The sequence below is a fragment of the Podarcis erhardii genome, assembly GCF_964252035.2.
Source record: "Podarcis erhardii genome assembly, chromosome: 14".
Taxonomy (NCBI): domain Eukaryota; kingdom Metazoa; phylum Chordata; class Lepidosauria; order Squamata; family Lacertidae; genus Podarcis; species Podarcis erhardii.
In genome coordinates, this window is record NC_138503.1 from 2,641,324 (window position 1) to 2,661,320 (window position 19,997).

Genomic DNA, 19,997 nt, shown 5'->3' on the forward strand with positions numbered 1-19,997 from the left:
TGCAGCACTCGCCAGCAGCCAGTGTTCTGGCAGAGTGTGCTGCTGGCGTGCAAACATCCACTGTGACAAAAGCATTTCACGGGGGGGGGGGGGGAATGCTCACACAGATGGATGTTTTACTGCTGGCTAACACCATAGGAACATTGGGCCTTACTCTTTTACGTTTGGAGTAGCTGAAATGCTGCTCAGGAGCTTCTGCTCTATCATCCAGCAGGGAAGCCTTCCCCAGCCGGGCACTTGGGGGGGGGGGTTAGACTACAACTCCCACCAACTCCAGGAAGGGAGGGAGCTGTAGTACAAAGCATCTGGAGGGCACCAGGGTAGCAAAGGCCGCATTGTGACTGGATGAAATTGTTCTAAAAACGGTATTTCTGCGAAAATTAAACTTTGTATTCAAGACCACAGGGTGCTTTCTACTCTCTGCAACTTTCAAAACTGCTTCCAGTTACTGCTACGCACCATTTTCCACCATAGTTTTCTGCCAGAATGGCAATCATTCGCTCCACCGAGCCCAAAATAGCTCTATGGATTATCACTGGCCTCTTCTTGTCATCTCCATCTTTTCTGTGAAAGAATGGAAGTTAAAAAGTGGAAAAATTTAATACAAGCTTATCTTGATTTGAATCTGGTTTCACCTCTCTTTTAACCAGAGTTAATTCTAGCACATTAAAAGGCATGGCTTCTAATTACATTACATTACTGAATTACAACTTCTCACAAGGAAGGAGTTGGGAAGAGTGCCATTTCAACAAGTTGCATTCCACTGACAGATCATACAACACTTTGCATCACCAATCTATTCTGAAAACCTTGAGGCTCTCTTGAGCCTGCTGAAAACTCTTCCCTTGTTCATGATTAGTTCTGTTTTGGCAAAAGAAGGATTGGCACTCAGATCATTTAGTTTACTGTTAGTACATATTATATTGCTTTAAGGTATTCACAGGTCTATTTATGTACTTCAGGTTGTTGCAATCCTTACAACAATCCTCTGAAATAAGAGAGCAATTTTATCTCCTTATAGCACATGTGGTAGTCAGTGCTGATGTGGCTCACCTCAGGACTTCCGGGTTAGCGCCTCTGGCAATGGCGGAATTCCTCTGATCGGGAGGAATTTACTCCGTGGAAACAGGGTCTGGCCACCACAGCGAAGGCGGAGACCCACTAAAAATCACAGGTGGAAGAAGCCTGTGAACCTGGGATTCGGCTGGCACCTTTTGCGCCTCCCCTACTCGCGGGGAGACCCGGTTTCGGGGATCCAGAGCGACATGGGGTGAGCGGCGCGGTGCTTCGAATTGATTGCTTCTTTCACGGAGTGAAGCCACATTGCTGTTGCCAGAGAGCGCTGACTTTTTCCTGTGGGCAATTCAATTTTAAACAACTACCCGTGAGTAGAACAGAAAATTGGATCTATAAATGTCTTAATTTGGACCGAAACGGGAAGGTTTTAAACAGGAAGTCCGCCTTCCCCTTTTGTAAATAGATTGAAGCAAAGACGCTGCAAGCTAAGGTCTTGGAAAGTCTTCCGCAAAGGATTAAACTTCCATTGATTAAAACTATTAAACCCCCCTTGGAAGCAGGAGAAGAGGGGGGAAATTTTGGATCGTGCAAGCCTGCAGGAGAGAGTGTTGAAAATTAAATCACCACTGCTCTGAACCTGGAAAGGGTTCTGCCAGTAAGATTGACGTTTTGAAGTTCATTGGCTGTGAATAGAACGTATCTTGACAGTTAGCTAAATAAGAGAAATATATTGTTTCCATTGTCCTCTTCTGCGTTTAAAAAGGAGGAAAAGTAACTGAAAATTGAAACTAGATTTACTGCTTGAACTGTGCTTAAAAGGATTGACACAAATAGAAACTGTTTCCCTCTAGAGGGAGCTTTTGAAACTGTTATAAGAGCTGTTCTGGGGGAACCAGCTGCAAGATAAGAGACTGTGAGAATCAGGGATTGACCTTGGACTATTTGAGAATGTCAACAGAAGAAGCTTTAGTGATTGCATTATGCAAGATAAGTCACTTGTTGGAACAACTCCACAAGAAGACAGATGTCATGACTACTAAAATTGATAACTTGGGACAAAAAGTGACTAACTTGGGACAAAAAGTGACTATCAATACAGAAATTATTCAGGATCTGATACAGGAATCTACTTTGACAGGGCAAATTGTTGAGAAGGTGAAGGAGAAAGTTGCTGTTGTTGAACCTAAAGTAATACAAGTGGGAGCCCCAGCCTTACAGAGGCAAATTGAGGACTATAAGTTGAGGCCTTTTATGATTGATTTCAGAAAAAGTCAGATTTTGAGGATCGGAGCCCTGCCTGGACTGGAGAAGGAAAGTAGGACAGATCCCTTCATGCAGGGATTTACTGACTTTTGGGATTTGGACTTGGGTCATGAGGAGATTGGAGCTGTGGGGGCCTTTGGATTTGGAGGAATTTTGAAACATATCCTGAAATACCTTATGGATTTTAGATTTAACCATGGAGATTTGGTTGACCTGTCGAGAAGGAATAAAAGCATTGCTAGGTTGGAGCTTCCCCGAGATCTGCTCTTCAGTATCAAAGGAAGGAAAATGAGAACAAGATCAGTAGAAGACAAAGTAAAGTGCATGTATAAATATGAAGAAGACCTGCAGAAGGGACTTGGAAAAGAGTTAAGAGCCTCGGACAGAAGGTTGATGGACTATTTGGAATTGACGAATGACTGGCAGTATCCGAGACCAGGGAGAAGAGATGGTGGAAGAAGACTGGAAAAAGTTTTAAAGTTTATTTTCAGAAATAGAAATATTGTAAAATTACTGAGTCTTAGAAAAATGTTGGAATGAAATCTTATGGCTTTAGTTGAAATGTTATAAGGAGTTAAGCATAAATAAGCATTATAGTATTAATGGAAAATAAGGGTAAAAATAAGCTAAGATATTTATATGACAGAAAATAGAGAAAGATGGAAAGGAATTGCTGAAACAGTTAATAGAAGTGGAATACAAAAAGGGAGGTGAGAGGAGGTCGATGAAACAAGGGTATGAAAGACAGACTACTGAAATGGTACAATGTATGTTTTTAAATTGTTTTTGTTTTGTTTTGTTTAGGTTAATGTTGTGTTTTGTATTGTTTATATATTGTATTGTTTTTTCCTTTTCTTGTTGTTGTTTTTCTTGTTGTTTTTTTTCTTCTCTTTCCTTTTTGTAAGTTTTTAAAGTAATAAATATTATTTTTTTAAAAAAAGATGTGGCTCACCTCAAACCAGACTTTGAGCTCGTCCACACGGGCCCTTGTCCTGTGCTTTCTAACCATGGGCCTGAAAGGTTGTGCCTCGGCCCCATCACTTTCCCCCAGAAAACCCGCACTTTGGTGATAAATCAGAACAAAGAGCAACCTCTGGAAAACATGATTCAGCGCTAAACCATGGGTTTTCCTGGGGGAAAGCAGTGGGGCAAACGGAAGTGTGGATGAGCCCTTACTGTGCTCAGTTACTATGCCACACCAATGCTCCAGACATTTAAGCATTTCTTCAGCTTGTCACCTAGTACCTCCAAGTCCATTTACAGCCTCCTCTGATCCCTTGTTTCCTTGTTTTAGGCTCTACATATTTAAGCAGATCAGCTCAAGTCCTAAAAGACTCTTATGCAAACTTACCCCACATAAGTAAGATTAAATCTGATAGGTAGCTGGAAGTCAAGCTGGATAGTAGCACACTGATGGTACCGACCAATAGCATCTCTGATGTTAATATCAATCTGCAAAGGACAACAATGGCAAAATTATAGTTTGGGCTTTGCCATTTATCCTCCACCTGTAGGCTTCAGTAAGAGCATGAGTACAAAAGCATGAATATTTACTAACCTTGGGACCATAAAATGCTCCGTCTCCCAGATTTAGCTTCCAGGGCTCCCCCAAGTCATCCAGGCTGTTCTGGAGTTGCTAAGAATAAATCAGAAGAGCAGTTCTTCATTTACATTATCTTGTTGTATTCCTTACAACGATCCTCCAAAATAAATTAGTATTATTATCCCCCTATTGCAGATGGGAAGCGGATAGTACTGATTGCGGCTCACCTGAAGTTAGACTTCTTACAGCTTAGCCCCCATGGCACACCAATGCTTAAAACATCTAACCATCCTCCAGTCCATGTGTCCTCATGCTCTTCCTTGCTAGTTTAAATGCCAGAAATATAAGAACTGTTGCTATGACTGCTTCCGCTTCTACTTCTTATTTCTTACCTGTCCTTTACCATAAGGTCCCAAGGCAGGTTAAAGCAATTTAACAGTTCAAAACAAATTAGTCGGTCATTCACACACACACAGACACAGACACACACACACACACACACACACACACAGAGAGAGAGAGGCATTGACCAATTTGTGCAGGGGTTATGTCCCTCACCCCTGTCTCTGCCCCCCTTTCCGGCCATTTCCGAGTCGCCATGATCATGTATACATCAGATATTCATAAATACGTAAACACACACACAGAGAGAGAGAGAGAGAGAGAGAGAGAGGGAGAGATGTCTTATGGAAACTGCATAATAAAGGTGCCACACAAAGTCGCTGTATTCTCTTTTTTAGCAGAATTAAATTACCCTCTCTGCCTGGTCCCAGATCTCCTTTTCCCCTAGAAAGTTGACGGGCCTTGTGGAAAGATGTAGCTGGAAGGTAAAACCGAAGACAGCATATACAGACTGCAAGAAGTCCAAGCAGCCTTTCATCTCTTCTTCAATCTGAAATTTAAAATGCAAATAAATTTACAGTGGAGATGTGTGTGGGATGGGATTTAATGGGTAGGAGACGATGTAGTAATTGCAATCTATCCCTCCAGGTGCCCACATGTGTGGGCTGAACAGAGTTTTAAAATCCCATCCTTGGCAGCAAAATTAAAAGCATAGGAATTAGGCTGAAAAACCTTGATTTGAGCAAGTTCAGCTATGAAGTAAGGAGGGTTCCTCCTTTTTACCCTGCTTAAGAATGTATCATGCTACAACTCGTAAAAGTAGTTTAAAAAGATTATTTACTTACTTTGTATGCACTGGTTTACAGCAAAGGCAGCAGTTAAAACTCTGCAGGCACTTTTATTTACAGTATAACCAGCTAGCTTTGGGTATGTGCATAACCAGCTTTAGAGCTAGAGTGAGCTGAGGCATGGCTGCATCTATCACCGCTCAAAGGAAGAGAAGGGGTGGAACAGGGAGTACTATGTGCTCCTTCCTCTCTAGCAAAGGAGGGGAAATGACACCACACAGAGCCATCTCTGCTAATTGTAGTTCTATGGTCTGAATGTCTACCTATCAGCCTGTGGCTAATAAAAGTCTGTGGATTTAGTCCCTTCTCATGCTAACAAGCAAGAACATGCACAGGTTTGGTTTGGTTAGGAAGCCCTTTCCCAACAGCTGCTCTCTATTTAGCACTCAGACCACACAGGGACTAGTTTATCATGAACTCTTTTCTCATTAAAAAAACAGTGAAGGCATTCCTCTACTGTGGCAACCCCAACATAAGTGCACTACCTGCTCCATTGTGCAAAAGATATGGGCGTCGTCCTGTTGGAAGCGCCTGACCCGAGTCAACCCGCTTAGGGTCCCTGAAAGCTCATTTCGGTGAAGAACTCCAAAGTCAGCAAGTCTTAAAGGCATCTCCCTCCAGGACCGGGGACGATGGGCAAACATCAAGCTAGAGACATGAAATAGTTATTAGATCCAAGCATGGTTACTTGACCTATTTATTCACAGGCCTCCTTTGTGTCCTGCCCTTTGTCCAGATGGGTTTTCCCACATTTTATCCTCACAATAATCTTGTGAGAAGGGCAAGCCAAGAGATGGTGATTGTCTCAGGGTCACCCAGTGGGTTTCATGCCATAGGGTCAAAATACCTACGATATGGAGATATGCAATCAGTTCTCCTGACATTTTTAATTTTTTTATTACAGTTGCTAAATCAAACAATCCACTAGAAGACTTTTTGTGTGTAAAGCAAGAGTAAAAGACTCCAGATTTGACTGACCTAGTGGTGAAGGGAGAGGTTTGGTGGGATTAAAAAAAAAAATGCTTCCCCTGTGCCATTTCCCCCACCTAAATCCTGCACCCACCTGTCATTAAACCTTGCAGGCATGTATGTTTTCTCCATTGCAGAGTAATACGGGGGGGGGGGGGGAGAGGAAGGCACACCAATGAAAGGTCAACCCCTGTAACAACACGGCCGGTCTGATGAAAAGTCCACCGCCGCAATTTCTGTTTTAATACAGAAGTGAATATGTTGATATGATGATACTTCCGAGTAAAGGGTTGGTGACCTTCTGGCAGCCTGCTGCCGTCCATTACCCAAAGAATGGCTCTGGGCCCCACTTGCATTATCTGGGTGGAATTCAATGTCACTCTAACAGGATTGTTCTGTCAGCATGAGCATATCTGCTAGCCAGATGAAACAAGTTTGCCTCTCCTCCCTCTGTACACTGGGGTTTGGTGGTTCTTCGAACCCTCCAGAGCAGTGCTAGAAACAGAGATATGAAAGCTAGGAGCTAAATGGCAGCTTAAACCTAGTTATGGGCCCCACAATGGAGTATCAAGGTGTGCTTTTTTATAACAAGAATACAAAGCTGAAAATGAATAAACTGCACCTAAAAACTTATGTTCATTTATTACATAGTCTAGTCCTCATCTGAAGACTGCAAAAAACAAAGCCATACTTCCCATGCCCACCCCCCTTATAGTCTTATGAGGGTCCCTTCTTCAGTGAGTGGCTAGAAGTGGGGAGGCAGAAAAAGGTCCTCCTTTTCTTCCAGGAGTGGTGGTTTTAATCTGAAATCTTAGGTTCAATACTGCACCCAAAGCTCAGAAACTGCTCGAATTAATGAAATTCCATCACAAAACACGCCTACAGCAAGGGGAGTTTCGAACGCTACTCCACAGCAAATCTGGGGAGAAGCAGGGGTACTGACTAGAGGGAGCCAGCAGTAAATCACATTGAGCCAGTTGGAGTTAACTCTTTATTAGGAAAAACAGGATCTGCCTAGAAGTGTCAGGCCTAATGAGCACAGCATTTCAAGTCTGGCAGGTCTTACCCCCATGCAGCAATTGCTGAGACTGAAGGTCCCTGCCTCCCCACAGCTGTCTGTCCCCTCTCTTCCAGGGTTTCCCCCAAGTAATCTAAGACAGTGCCTACGTGAAGCTAACTTCTCTGCCACCCTCTTCACGCCTCTCCTGGTTCTTGGAGACCAGGGGGGAGAGGAGCTGGTCGTAGCAGAAGGGAGAGACACCTGTGCCTCTTCACCAGCCTGACTCCTCTCTGCCTCCTGGCCTCCCTCTCCAGCTTCAGCTTCTGCCTCTGATTCTGGACTTCTTCTCACAAAGTCCCCCGCACCCACTCACTAAGCCTTGTTACCTCTTCTGCTTCTAACACCTCCTCCCAGTCTTCTCCCTCTGACCACCCATCATTGTCCCACCACCCCTTTCCGGGCTCTGAACCTTCTTCCCTTGGGGGTTCCCCTGCTGGCACCTCCCACCATCCCTCTGCATCCAGCCAGTCTGTAACAGGTACGCGGGGGGGGGGGGGGGAGCCCTGTTGTGCTAGTGGGAATCCTGGCACTGGCTTCCGCTAGTGCATCTGGTTTGTAGAAATTGGCCCTCTAAAAAAACCAAGATGCTAGAGAGCTGGAGCCTCACCCACAGCCTGTCTTGAAGTGCACTCAGCCAAGCAGAAAAGGGGGGGGGTGTAGGGTGATCTAGGTGTAATGCGGGGGAATTAGAAAGGGGGACAGCTAGCAAGGAGACAGAAGAAAGCAAGAGGGCACAGGGGCCAGGAGAGAGAGAAGGCACACCCTCATAGAAGTTTGGCCCAGCAAGAGATCTTCTTGAACAGAGGTGGAGAGTATTTTCAGCCCAAGGGGTCACATTCCCTTCTGGGGGCCACATAACAGTGGTGGGTGTGGCCAGAGTAATATGTAAAAGTTACATTTGCACAGTAGTTCCTGCGCATGTGTGCACACACACACCTATCCTACAGGGGAGCCAAAGTGTTTATTAGAGTTCAAGGGCCCAATCCAGGCAGGAAAAAACACTCAAGCAGGGTGTGAAGCAGGGCCTGTAGCAGATGTGGCTGAGGAAGGGCTGTGGCCTGAGGAAGAGTCCCAAAGGCCAGAGAGACTTGGAGGGGCCTCACCCCTGCTCTTGAATGCACATGTCCCCCCCATTACGACTTATTTTTATTTAATCCAAACTAAAATAAATTTCCAATAGTTCAAAATAATTGGGAGTAATAATGAAAAGAACCACAAACCAGTGTCCAGGGCAGTTCATTGGCTTAAGGGCAAACATTTCCTTCTCAGCCTCAAAAGAGAACATGTTGTCGCTGTAGTGCTGCCAGTGGCCGGAGGCCTCCCAGAGTTTACTGTTGTAGATATTAGGAGACACAACCTCTGTGAAGTTGCGCCGGTGATACTCTTCCTGCACAAGGAAACCAAATTCTTAATAAGCAGTAGGCAAACACACACAAACCAATTCTTGCTCTTTAAAGTATTTGCATTATTAATGATTTGATTTATTCCCAGCCTTCACCCTAAGGTCCCAAGTCAGGTCACAATTTAAAGTACAGTACTAAAAACACTACTAAAAAACAAAATGAAAAACTAAAATGGTACTAAAAAATCACATCAAATGCCAGGCAAAGAGGTACATCCTTGTCACCTTAATTTATACCACACTTGCAAACAGGAATAGCCTTGCTGATCAGACCATTTAATAAGCATGTCAATACTTCTACACTCAAAGCTCATACCTGCTTAGAATTTATAACGCTTTTATCCTACCCTTCCTCAAAAAGTGTTGAGAGGGTGGTGTACACACACTCCAAATTTCATTCTCACAGTAACCCTGTGAGGTAGTGTCAGAGCCACCCTGGGTCCCAGCTCACAAGAGACCAAAGTCCAGTCCAAGCTATATACAAAAGGTTTTATTGAAGATCATTGTCGTCATTACATCCAAACTCCGTGGCTCCGCATCTGTTACCCTTAGATGTTAGAAGTCCCCTCTGAGTCCGTCCCTCCCCTGCACCAATTTAAGAGGCTTGTACTGCTCCACCTTTTCCTCTCTTTCCTTTTCCGCAGGGTCTTCCTGCCCCCCTGTCTTCCCTCTTTCCGGGACTCCCCAGAGGCTGAGTCTTCTCCCGCCTGCTCCCCCCTCCTTCGTGCTTTGGCACCAGGCTCCTCCTCAGAGCTCTCCTCATTTCCGCGCGCCTCTATATTTGAACTTGGCGCGCGTACGTTGCCTCTGACCTTCCTTTCTACAGTTACGCTGCTCTCGGTACTACACTCCTCCCTTTCAGGCAGGACGTCTTGCTCCGAACTCCTCCCCCTTCCTCCTTCCTGTCCTGCTCTTTCTGACACACTGGCAACTCCCCCCCCTCTACTCCGTTCCGACGGGGGAGCTGGTCCCGCTTTGCCACTCCCACTGGGGATTCCCTCTTCGTTCCCCTCTCTCTGACTGATTCCCTCTCTATTGCCCCTTGGCCTGACCAGGGGGGCTCCCTTCTGGGAATCCTCTGATTCGCTAGACGGACTTTGGGACAACCTCGGCTCGTTGTCGTCCTCTTCCTCCTCGCCCTCGCTCTCTGTCTCCTCTCTCCCTAAAACCCTGACATCCATCCCCCCCTCGAAGCCCCCCCTTCCCCCCTTCCGCTCATCGGGTGCAGGTTGTGGAAGCTGCCGCTCTTCGGAGGCGGACGCAGGATACTGATTCTGCACCTCCATCTCCTCTGTTTGCAGTTCGTTGTACGAGTGTTCGAATTCGGGTTCTTGACCCAAGGTGTTCTCTTCTCCCTCCTCCATTGGTACCTGGTCCGGTGCTGCCTGCCAAGGTCCCGTCAGCCATTTCCTGCGCCAGTCCTCCTCTGGTTGCTCGTCCCACCAATAAGAGGGTTCTGTGTCCACCCCCGAACACGATCCCCTGGGCGAGTTGGAGTCCGGCGACCTTTCTTCAGCTGAAGAAAAGCCGTGGAAAGTGCTGCCTGAACATGTGGGCGTAAAGAGCCAGTCATCAAAGTACTCGGCTGGCATGGGTCTATGAGGGAAAAGGGCATGGAACTCGTCTTTTAAAAGAGGTTCGTCTAAGGCGTAGCCCGGCACCCAACCATTGGCACTGACTGGGGCACCCTCTCTGACTAGAAAATATTCTACTCCCTCTTGCCCCCATCTCGAGTCCAGGATCTCTGTGACCTCGTTGAGTGGTTCGGCCCTAGGCGCCCTCTCCCTCTCCTGTGACTTAGTGTGTTGTTGCGTGACTGTGTCAGACTCCTGAAACCTGTGCGGTGCCTTGTAGGGAGTGAGCACCGATCTATGAAAGACCGGGTGCACTCTGGAACCTTCGGGGAGGGCTAGTCGAAAGGCTACAGGGTTGATTTTAGCCTCCACCTGGTACGGCCCTAACTGCCTGTGCCCCAGCTTCTTCTTGGCCAACGACTTGGCTGGCATCGCTTGGGCCGCTAACCACACCCAGTCCCCCACCTGGATCTCCTCTCCCTCTCTCCTGTTTTTGTCAGCCTGCACCTTATATGCTTGCTTGGCCAGCTCTAAATGTCTCCGCAACTCTTCGTGCACCTCCTGCAGCTCCGCTGCAAACTGGTCGGCTCCTTGCGGCACCCCCTCTCCCGGTGCCACGAACCCCGGGAAGGTTCTGGGGTGACGACCATTGTTCGCGAAAAACGGCGTCACCCCCGTGGACGCGTGCTTCGTGTTGTTATAGGCAAACTCTGCCATCGGCAGGTAGTCCACCCAAACTGCTGGTCGCTGGTTGGCGTAACATCTCAGGTACTGCTGCATGATCGCGTTGACCCTCTCAGCTTGGCCGTTGGTTTGTGGGTGTCTCGCCGACGTGAGGTTGATCTTGACGTTCAGGATACCTAAAAGCTTCTGCCAAAAATTGGAAACAAACTGGCGCCCCCTGTCGGACAGGATGGACTGCGGCAGCCCATGCACCTTGAACACGTGATCGATGAAGAGTTTGGCAGTCTGTTCCGCCGTCGCCACCTTTGCGCATGGAATGAAGTGCGCCATCTTGGTGAACAGGTCCACAACCACCAGTACCGCCGTCTTCCCCCTGGAGCTGGGCAGGTCAGTAACGAAGTCCAGAGCTACCCTCTCCCACGGTTGCTGTGGCGTTTCCAGCGGTTCCAACAGCCCCGCTGGCTTCTGGTGTACTGGCTTGAACCTCTGACAAGTGTCACACCTGGCGACGTAATCCGCTACCTCTCCACGCATCCGGGGCCACCAAAAGTCTCTTGCCACCAGTTCTATTGTCTTCTCCTTACCGAAGTGGCCCGCACTGGGGGCGTCGTGCAACTGCTGCAGAACCTTTGCGCGAAGCTCGTCGCTTGGCACGTAGAGGGCACCTTTGCGAGTTAGCAGCCCGTCGCGTAGTTGGAACTCTTCGCCACTCTGCACACCTCTGCGCAATTCCTCCATCTTGGACTGTGCGAACTGATCCACTTGCAACGCGCGTCGCACCGCGTCCAGATCTACTGTGGCGGCAGCGCACGACCACGCCTGCGGTGCGAAAATGTGCTTGGCTGCTACAGGCGCCGCTTCATCGAGATATTGCGGTTTCCTGGATAGCGCATCGGCTATAACGTTGGAATCTCCTGGGACGTACTCTATCCGAAAGTCGAAATCCGCGAAGAATTCCGCCCAGCGCATGTGCCTCTGGCTTTGGAGCTTCGCCGTGCGCCAATACTCTAGGTTCTTGTGATCCGTGCGGACCTGTACTGTGTGCTTGGCTCCTATGAGGAAGTGTCGCCACGCTTTGAAAGCTGCGTGAATGGCTAACAGCTCCCTGTCCCATATGGTGTAGTTTTGCTCCGCTTTGCTGAGCTTTCTGGAGTAAAAGGCACCGGGTCTCCAGTTTCCATGTGGATCTTCTTGCAGGAGTACGGCTCCAACCGCTCTGCCTGACGCGTCGGTCTCTAGTCGTATGGGCTTGCCTGGATTCACGTGCAGCAGCTGCTCCTCGGAGGCGAAAAGGCTTTTAAGCTTCTGAAAAGAGCGCTCCGCCTGTTCCGTCCACACGAACCTCTTTTTCTTGGAACTGAGAGTGTCCGTGATCGCTGCCGTCTCCTTTGCAAAACCTCTGATGAATTTGCGGTAGAAGTTGGCGAAGCCGATGAATCTTTGGACTTCCTTCCGATTGCGAGGGCTCTTCCAGTCCAACACCGCGCGGACCTTGGCGCTGTCCATGGCCAGCCCCTTGTCGGACAGCTTGTAGCCTAGGAAATCCACGTCCGTCACATCAAACTGGCACTTCTCTAACTTGGCGTAGAGCTTGTTCTCCCGTAGTCTCTGCAGGACTTCCTTTACGTCCTTCTCATGGGCCTCCTCCGTTTTCGAAAAGATCAGGATGTCGTCGAGGAAACACACGCATTTCTTGTAGAGAAGTCCCGCTAGCACGTGATGCATAAATGCTTGGAAGACGTGAGATCCATTTTGGAGACCAAATGGCATAACTCTGTATTCGTACGTGCCCAGAGGCGTGAACATGGCCGTCTTCCACTCATCGCCCTCCCGGATGCGTATGAGGTTATACGCTCCACGCAGATCCAATTTGGTGAAGATCTTCCCCTTCCTTACGGTTGCCAGGAGATCATCTATCTTGGGCATGGGGAAGGCCTTGGGTTTGGTCTTACTGTTTATGAATCGATAGTCCACAATGAGTCTTTTTTGGGGCGTGTCTTTCTTCTTTACAAAGAAAACAGGACTGCCCCCCACCGCTTTCGATTCTCGGATGAATCCGCGCTTCAAATTGTGCTCTATGAACTCCCTGAGTTCTTGCATCTCGTCCTCAGACATGGAATACAGCTTTGCAGTCGGCAACTGCGCCCCTGGCACCAGGTCGATGGCACAATCATAAGGCCTGTGGGGCGGCAACTGGTCAGCTTCCTTCTCGCAGAAAACCTCCAGGAACCCCTCGTACTTGCGGGGTACTGCCTGCACCATGCCAAGTTGCAACTGCTGCTCAGCTCCCTCCTCCTGGCTGGACTGGATGCAATGTTGAGCACAGTACGATGAGCAAAAGGTGATCTGCCGTTGGTACCACGCTACAGCAGGACTGTGTCTCTCCAGCCAACTCATGCCTAATACTATAGGCGTGTCTGAAAGGCGGGTGACATTGAAGCTGATGACTTCTCGATGATTTCCAATCCTCATCACCATGGGAGGCGTCTGTTGCACAACTTGTCCTCCTAGCAATTTCCTGCCATCCACCGTGACTACGTTCAGAGGTGTTGTCGCTGGCAGAAGCGCTATGCGATGCTGCTTGACAAAGTGCGTCCCCACAAAATCTGCGTTGCTCCCAGAATCAATCGTGATGGGGACTTCCAGGGTGGTTCCATTCGGCAACTGAAGTGTTGCAGTGAGCTGCACCGCTGGCTTGGGTGGTAAAGGGTCTGTGCGTTGCAAAAGCGCTGGGGACTGCTCTACAGATTCGCCTGGCTGAGCCCCAGCAGCTCTGCTTCCAGCCAGGCACTGTCGTTTCCCTGAGGTTGCTCTGCTTGCATCATTTCTGCTGCAACAGTTGCTAAAGCTGCAGTGTGTTTCTGCAGCCTCTGGGGACACTCTTTCGCCATGTGCTGTGCACTGTCGCAAATGTAACACTTCCTGGTCCCTCTAGGAGGCTTTGCCTTCACTGCACCGGAAGCTGGGGCTCTGGCTGTTGCTTGAGCCTTAGCACCACCAAGTTCCATGGGCTCCTCCCCCTGCCTTCCCAGTGGCGAAGGATGTGACTGACTGAACTCCCTGGGGATGAAAGAAGACGTCCTCGCTGGTGGACGCACCTGACGTTCTTCCTCAGTGTGCCAAGGACGTCCCTCGTGCCGTATCCCAATCGCCAAAGCCCTCTGCACAAGCTCCTCCAGGGTCTGGGGTCTGTCTCCCCTGGCAAGTTCATCCTTAATGGGACCGCTGAGCCCCTCCCAGAACAAATCCCTCACAGGTGCACAATCCTTCTCCCAGCTTAGCGCAGTCAGTAAAGCAAAAAATCTAGAATGGTACTGACGCACAGTGGCTTTGCCTTGCCGCAATCCAAAAATTTCCCTGCGTGCAAGATCCACATCTACAGTAGACTGGAAGCAGGCATCCATCGCTTTAATGAATTCATCTGCATCGCGGCGGGCAGGGCCATCTTCACGCCACAAAATGCGCAACCAGTCTCTGGCCGGCCCATGCAAGTGAGAAACAATAAACCCCACTTTCTCCTCCTCATCTTTAAAGTCATGACGAAGCAAGTGCAATGCATACAAAACGTCTGCTCTGAAACTGGGGTAGTGCTTCAGGTTCCCATCGAAGTGGGTGACTAGGCTGCCCCCCCTCCGTCCAAGTCCAATCCCCTCTGATCTGGACCCTGGGAACCCTTCCCTGCTTGCACGTTCCCACCTTGTTTGCAGGTCCTGGCAGCGCTTCTCCATTTCGTCATGCTTCTTCTGAGACGCAAGGACTGCAGCAGTGATTTCGGAAACTGTAGTTCGCAGCGCTGTCAACTGCTCCTCCGCAGTCATGGCTGTCACCGTTCGTGAGCTTTGCAAAAAAAAAAATTTTGCGTTCTTTGGAGGGGACTTTCTGTCAGAGCCACCCTGGGTCCCAGCTCACAAGAGACCAAAGTCCAGTCCAAGCTATATACAAAAGGTTTTATTGAAGATCATTGTCGTCATTACATCCAAACTCCGTGGCTCCGCATCTGTTACCCTTAGATGTTAGAAGTCCCCTCTGAGTCCGTCCCTCCCCTGCACCAATTTAAGAGGCTTGTACTGCTCCACCTTTTCCTCTCTTTCCTTTTCCGCAGGGTCTTCCTGCCCCCCTGTCTTCCCTCTTTCCGGGACTCCCCAGAGGCTGAGTCTTCTCCCGCCTGCTCCCCCCTCCTTCGTGCTTTGGCACCAGGCTCCTCCTCAGAGCTCTCCTCATTTCCGCGCGCCTCTATATTTGAACTTGGCGCGCGTACGTTGCCTCTGACCTTCCTTTCTACAGTTACGCTGCTCTCGGTACTACACTCCTCCCTTTCAGGCAGGACGTCTTGCTCCGAACTCCTCCCCCTTCCTCCTTCCTGTCCTGCTCTTTCTGACACACTGGCAACTCCCCCCCCTCTACTCCGTTCCGACGGGGGAGCTGGTCCCGCTTTGCCACTCCCACTGGGGATTCCCTCTTCGTTCCCCTCTCTCTGACTGATTCCCTCTCTATTGCCCCTTGGCCTGACCAGGGGGGCTCCCTTCTGGGAATCCTCTGATTCGCTAGACGGACTTTGGGACAACCTCGGCTCGTTGTCGTCCTCTTCCTCCTCGCCCTCGCTCTCTGTCTCCTCTCTCCCTAAAACCCTGACAGGTAGGTTAGGTGAACAGATGGTGACTGAGCCAGTATTACGCACTAAGCTTCATGGCAGAGTGGGAATTTAAAGCTGGGCCACTCTAATCCCTACCCAGCACTTGCTCTTCAGTGGCACCACCTACAAAATGTCACGGTTTGTAGAGTTCCTGCTCTGGGCTCCAGCCCATCAGCCATGCCACTTTCTAGAATACTCCATTCCGCACCCCAACAGCCAGCCAGCACCTTGTAGCCTCTGAGCCTGCTCAGACCTCACTGGGCTGTCCTTTGGAGTCCCCCTCTTTAGGGTTTCTTTTCTCCTATAGGTTGTTTTGTACTTCTGAAAGCCTCAAGCCAGCTGGTATTTGCTTCTTCCAGGTGGGCAACACTGTTTGGGTTAAATAAAGATCCAGGCCATAACAACCATATAATTAAATAAATAAGTAGCAACCAATGTCCATTTCTCTGCAGGGAAAAAAATATTTTATAACAATTTCAAATTAGTAAATGTCACTTACTTTGATAAAATCCATGAGTATATTATAAATAAAGGCACCTCTGGGCAGAAAGAAACAACTTCCTGGACTCAGTTCATGGAAGAAGAAGAGTTCTTGTTCCTGTATCCACACAATCAAACATCAGAAGTTAAAAGAAGACAGAAATGAGGCTTCTGGTCTCTGCAAGATGGCGAACGGAGCACAGATCTGATCGCTCTGACAGATCTGAGCCCCATGGAGAGTCAGGGGGAAACGCCAAGGCGTACCCCCGAAAAAGTCTTGAGAGGGTCCTCAAGACGTCGAGGGGTCCAGCAGATTGCAAAGAGCTCTCCTGCAATTCCCAGGCCCCTGCGCCGAAAGGCTCGGGAGAGTGGGTGAAAGAGGCGGGACTGAGTGCAGCCTTGGCAGCAATGCATCTCCGCGGGAGCGAAGCCGTAACGCTTCGGCCACCAGCAGAGATTTTCCATAACCAACATTCAAGCCGATGGAAATGTAAGAATCATAGAATCATAGAGTTGGAAGAGACCACAAGGGCCATCAAGTCCAACCCCCTGCCAAGCAGGAAACACCATCAGAGCACTCCTGACATATGGTTGTCAAGCCTCTGCTTAAAGACCTCCAAAGAAGGAGACTCCACCACACTCCTTGGCAGCAAATTCCACTGTCGAACAGCTCTTACTGTCAGGAAGTTCTTCCTAATGTTTAGGTGGAATCTTCTTTCTTGTAGTTTGGAACCATTGCTCCGTGTCCGCTTCTCTGGAGCAGCAGAAAACAACCTTTCTCCCTCCTCTATGTGACATCCTTTTATATATTTGAACATGGCTATCATATCACCCCTTAACCTCCTCTTCTCCAGGCTAAACATGCCCAGCTCCCTTAGCCGTTCCTCATAAGGTATCGTTTCCAGGCCTTTGACCATTTTGGTTGCCCTCCTCTGGACACGTTCCAGTTTGTCAGTGTCCTTCTTGAACTGTGGTGCCCAGAACTGGACACAGTACTCCAGGTGAGGTCTGACCAGAGCAGAATACAGTGGCACTATAGTGAAGAAGATTCACTATTGAAATTAATTAAGCTTAATTCGGTGCCAGACGAAGGATTAAAAAGGAAGTCCGTTCTTCATCTTCTGGGTAATTAATTGTACATGTAAAAATTGGAAGTGGAAAACTTTATCTTATTTGATATTTACGGTGTGGGCCTGCTGATGGGAGAATTCAAAGCAACTGAAACTGAACAATTCTTTATTGTTTGACATTGCTACGGGATTTTAAAGACTTGGTATTTGTGTATGGAAAAGGGAAGGTAGTGCCAGGACTCTGACAACACCTGAGAGCCCTTACGCAGCCCTTCCAAAGCTTTTCCTCAGTTGCAGGGAGGAAAGGTTAAGGCAACTGAAATCCACTCTTCTTGGCTTGTTATCGTACTGGAGTATAAAAGAGGAAACTGGATTTTGGACTGCAGCTGCCGTTAAAACTGAACTTAGCAGAGGAAATTTGGATTAAGACAATTAAAGTACTCTGTTGGGGGAATATAAGATAGAGATATCTTGGCTGGAGGAATTTACAGAGCACTGAACTCGGTTTCCTGTATATAAATTGGAATTTTAAGGAGAAAAAAATCTGGAAAGGGAGGTTGATATGCCTATTTATAAGGATCTTCAAGTGCTGCAACTCTACATTCTACCCTGAGACATTTTAGAAAATTGGATACTGAGTTTAGTACTCTCTCTCCTGGACAATTAAGTGGTAATTCTTACGGATATATTGTTTCAGTCTCTTCTTTAAGGTAGATATTTGTAATATATGAATATCAACTTTAAATTTAGTTTTTATGTTAAATTGCATATGTGTATAAATGGGTCTAAAGAAGGGGGGTAGTGGGAAAGCACAGGAACTGTTTACTGTTTATTGGGAACTTACACTGAATGGCCTTGAAACTGCTAAGGTGGTGGTGAAAACTGGATGTTTTGAGAACAACAGAAAGACAAAAATATGACAGTGATTAAACAGTCAGAGTTGAGTCCAAACTGGGAGGGGTGGCTAACACCCCAGAGGACAGGATCACACTTCAAAACGACCTTGACAGATTAGAGAACCGGGCCAAAACAAACAAGATGAATTTTAACAGGGAGAAATGTAAAGTATTGCACTTGGGCAAAAAAAATGAGAGGCACAAATACAAGATGGGTGACACCTGGCTTGAGAGCAGTACATGTGAAAAGGATCTAGGAGTCTTGGATGACCACAAACTTAACATGAGCCAACAGTGTGACGCGGCAGCTAAAAAAGCCAATGCAATTCTGGGCTGCATCAATAGGAGTATAGCATCTAGATCAAGGGAAGTAATAGTGCCACTGTATTCTGCTCTGGTCAGACCTCACCTGGAGTACTGAGTCCAGTTCTGGGCACCACAGTTCAAGAAGGACACCGACAAACTGGAACGTGTCCAGAGGAGGGCAACCAAAATGGTCAAAGGCATGAAAACGATGCCTTATGAGGAACGGCTAAGGGAGCTGGGCATGTTTAGCCTGGAGAAGAGGAGGTTAAGGGGTGATATGATAGCCATGTTCAAATATATAAAAGGATGTCACATAGAGGAGGGAGAAAGGTTGTTTTCTGCTGCTCCAGAGAAGCGGACACGGAGCAATGGTTCCAAACTACAAGAAAGAAGATTCCACCTAAACATTAGGAAGAACTTCCTGACAGTAAGAGCTGCTTGACAGTGGAATTTGCTGCCAAGGAGTGTGGTGGAGTCTCCTTCTTTGGAGGTCTTTAAGCAAAGGCTTGACAACCATATGTCAGGAGTGCTCTGATGGTGTTTCCTGCTTGGCAGGGGGTTGGACTCAATGGCCCTTGTGGTCTCTTCCAACTCTATGATTCTATGATTCTATGATTCTAGAAGGGCCCAAGTACAGGACCCGGGGGATAAACCTCAATCTGAATTGGAAAAAGATTTCATGAAAGAGATGAGGGAAATTATGGCTAAAATAACAGAGGAGTTTACAACGTGAATGGATCAAAGCATTAAAAGGGTGACAGAACCGATTGAAACAATAGAGTCTTGGACAGGGAGAATTGAGGAAGGGGATATTCCTAGGCAAAAGTTGGAAAGGAAGCCTGAACACTGGGAAAAGAAGACTAATATGAAGTCCAAAAGAACAGGGTAGATTTGGAAGTTTTGTGGTTTAGGCAGAAAACCCTTGAGGAGGCCTTGAGGAGGTCTCAGTACAACCTCTGAGACTGAGAGAAGTTTGGAGGAAAGGCGAGCTGGAAGTTGCCTCAACTGACAGATGTTTTCTGATGAAATTTAAGTACGCCAAAGTTAGGAAAAAGAATGGGAAATGGTCTTGGAAAAAGTTATTGTTTATGTGCAAAATATTGTAGATATTGGTACAATACCAGGCTTTGATTAAACGCTTGCAATTAGTAGAGATGGGGATAAAATTAGAAGGAAAAAAAATAGTTAAACACAGATGTGGAATGCAGAAAGTTGTTTTAAATGAAACTCTAGATGCTTAAATAACATCTGTGTTAATGATTTGAAGTGTAAATGATTTGAAGTGTTAGTAAGTTTTGATTAACTACAGGTAATTATTAGAAAATTGGATAAATGGAAATGGAAATGTAAGAGAATTTTGTTTATATAAAGAACCAGAAGAGGGGGTGGAGGGAAGTCCAGAGATTCCTGGAATCTCTGAAAAAAAGGTTTTGAAAAGATACTGCTGTATATGGGGATGGGGGGGTAAAAATGTTCTTTTTTACTAATGTTAATGTGGAATTAAATTGTGAAAAAGAATAAAAAATTATTTAACAAAAAGAAGAAGACGACAAATAATCATTATTCTGTGCAGTCATGCAATGCAAACATGTCATTCAACTGACTTATTTTTCTACAGTGAAATCAAGCTGGCATGGAGGTGGATTTCCACTCTCTGCTGTCAAACTTTCCCTTTCAGCAGCACCTTGCAAGGTGCTTTGAAATCCCTACTTCAAGACTTCAATATATATTGCATATGGGGTCAAATTTGGCCCTCAAGACAGATCTGGATAAGAGAGCCAAAAAGGTTCCTCCACCTTGCTTCTCTTTTAACCCTCATGTCAGAAAGCTGCTTCACACTTGAACACAGCTGCACAATGCTGGACTGCCCATTGTTTCAGTCTTGAGTCAACCCCCGCTCCTGAAAACAT

General features: G+C 47.4%; 1 protein-coding gene across 3 annotated transcripts in view; it reads right to left on the bottom strand.

Moving 5' to 3' along the window:
• The window catches only part of TARS3 (threonyl-tRNA synthetase 3), a 68,929-nt gene that overhangs the window by 4,537 nt on the left and 44,395 nt on the right, over positions 1-19,997 (bottom strand). For all 3 annotated transcript variants that reach the window (XM_081838888.1, XM_081838890.1, XM_081838889.1), the window contains exons 10-16: positions 15,835-15,933; positions 8,263-8,429; positions 5,499-5,661; positions 4,578-4,715; positions 3,839-3,916; positions 3,632-3,732; positions 460-564 (exon numbers count right to left, since the gene is read on the bottom strand). In XM_081838888.1, the coding sequence (XP_081695014.1) occupies positions 460-564; positions 3,632-3,732; positions 3,839-3,916; positions 4,578-4,715; positions 5,499-5,661; positions 8,263-8,429; positions 15,835-15,933 (851 nt within the window). The remainder of the gene's footprint in view (positions 1-459; positions 565-3,631; positions 3,733-3,838; positions 3,917-4,577; positions 4,716-5,498; positions 5,662-8,262; positions 8,430-15,834; positions 15,934-19,997) is intronic.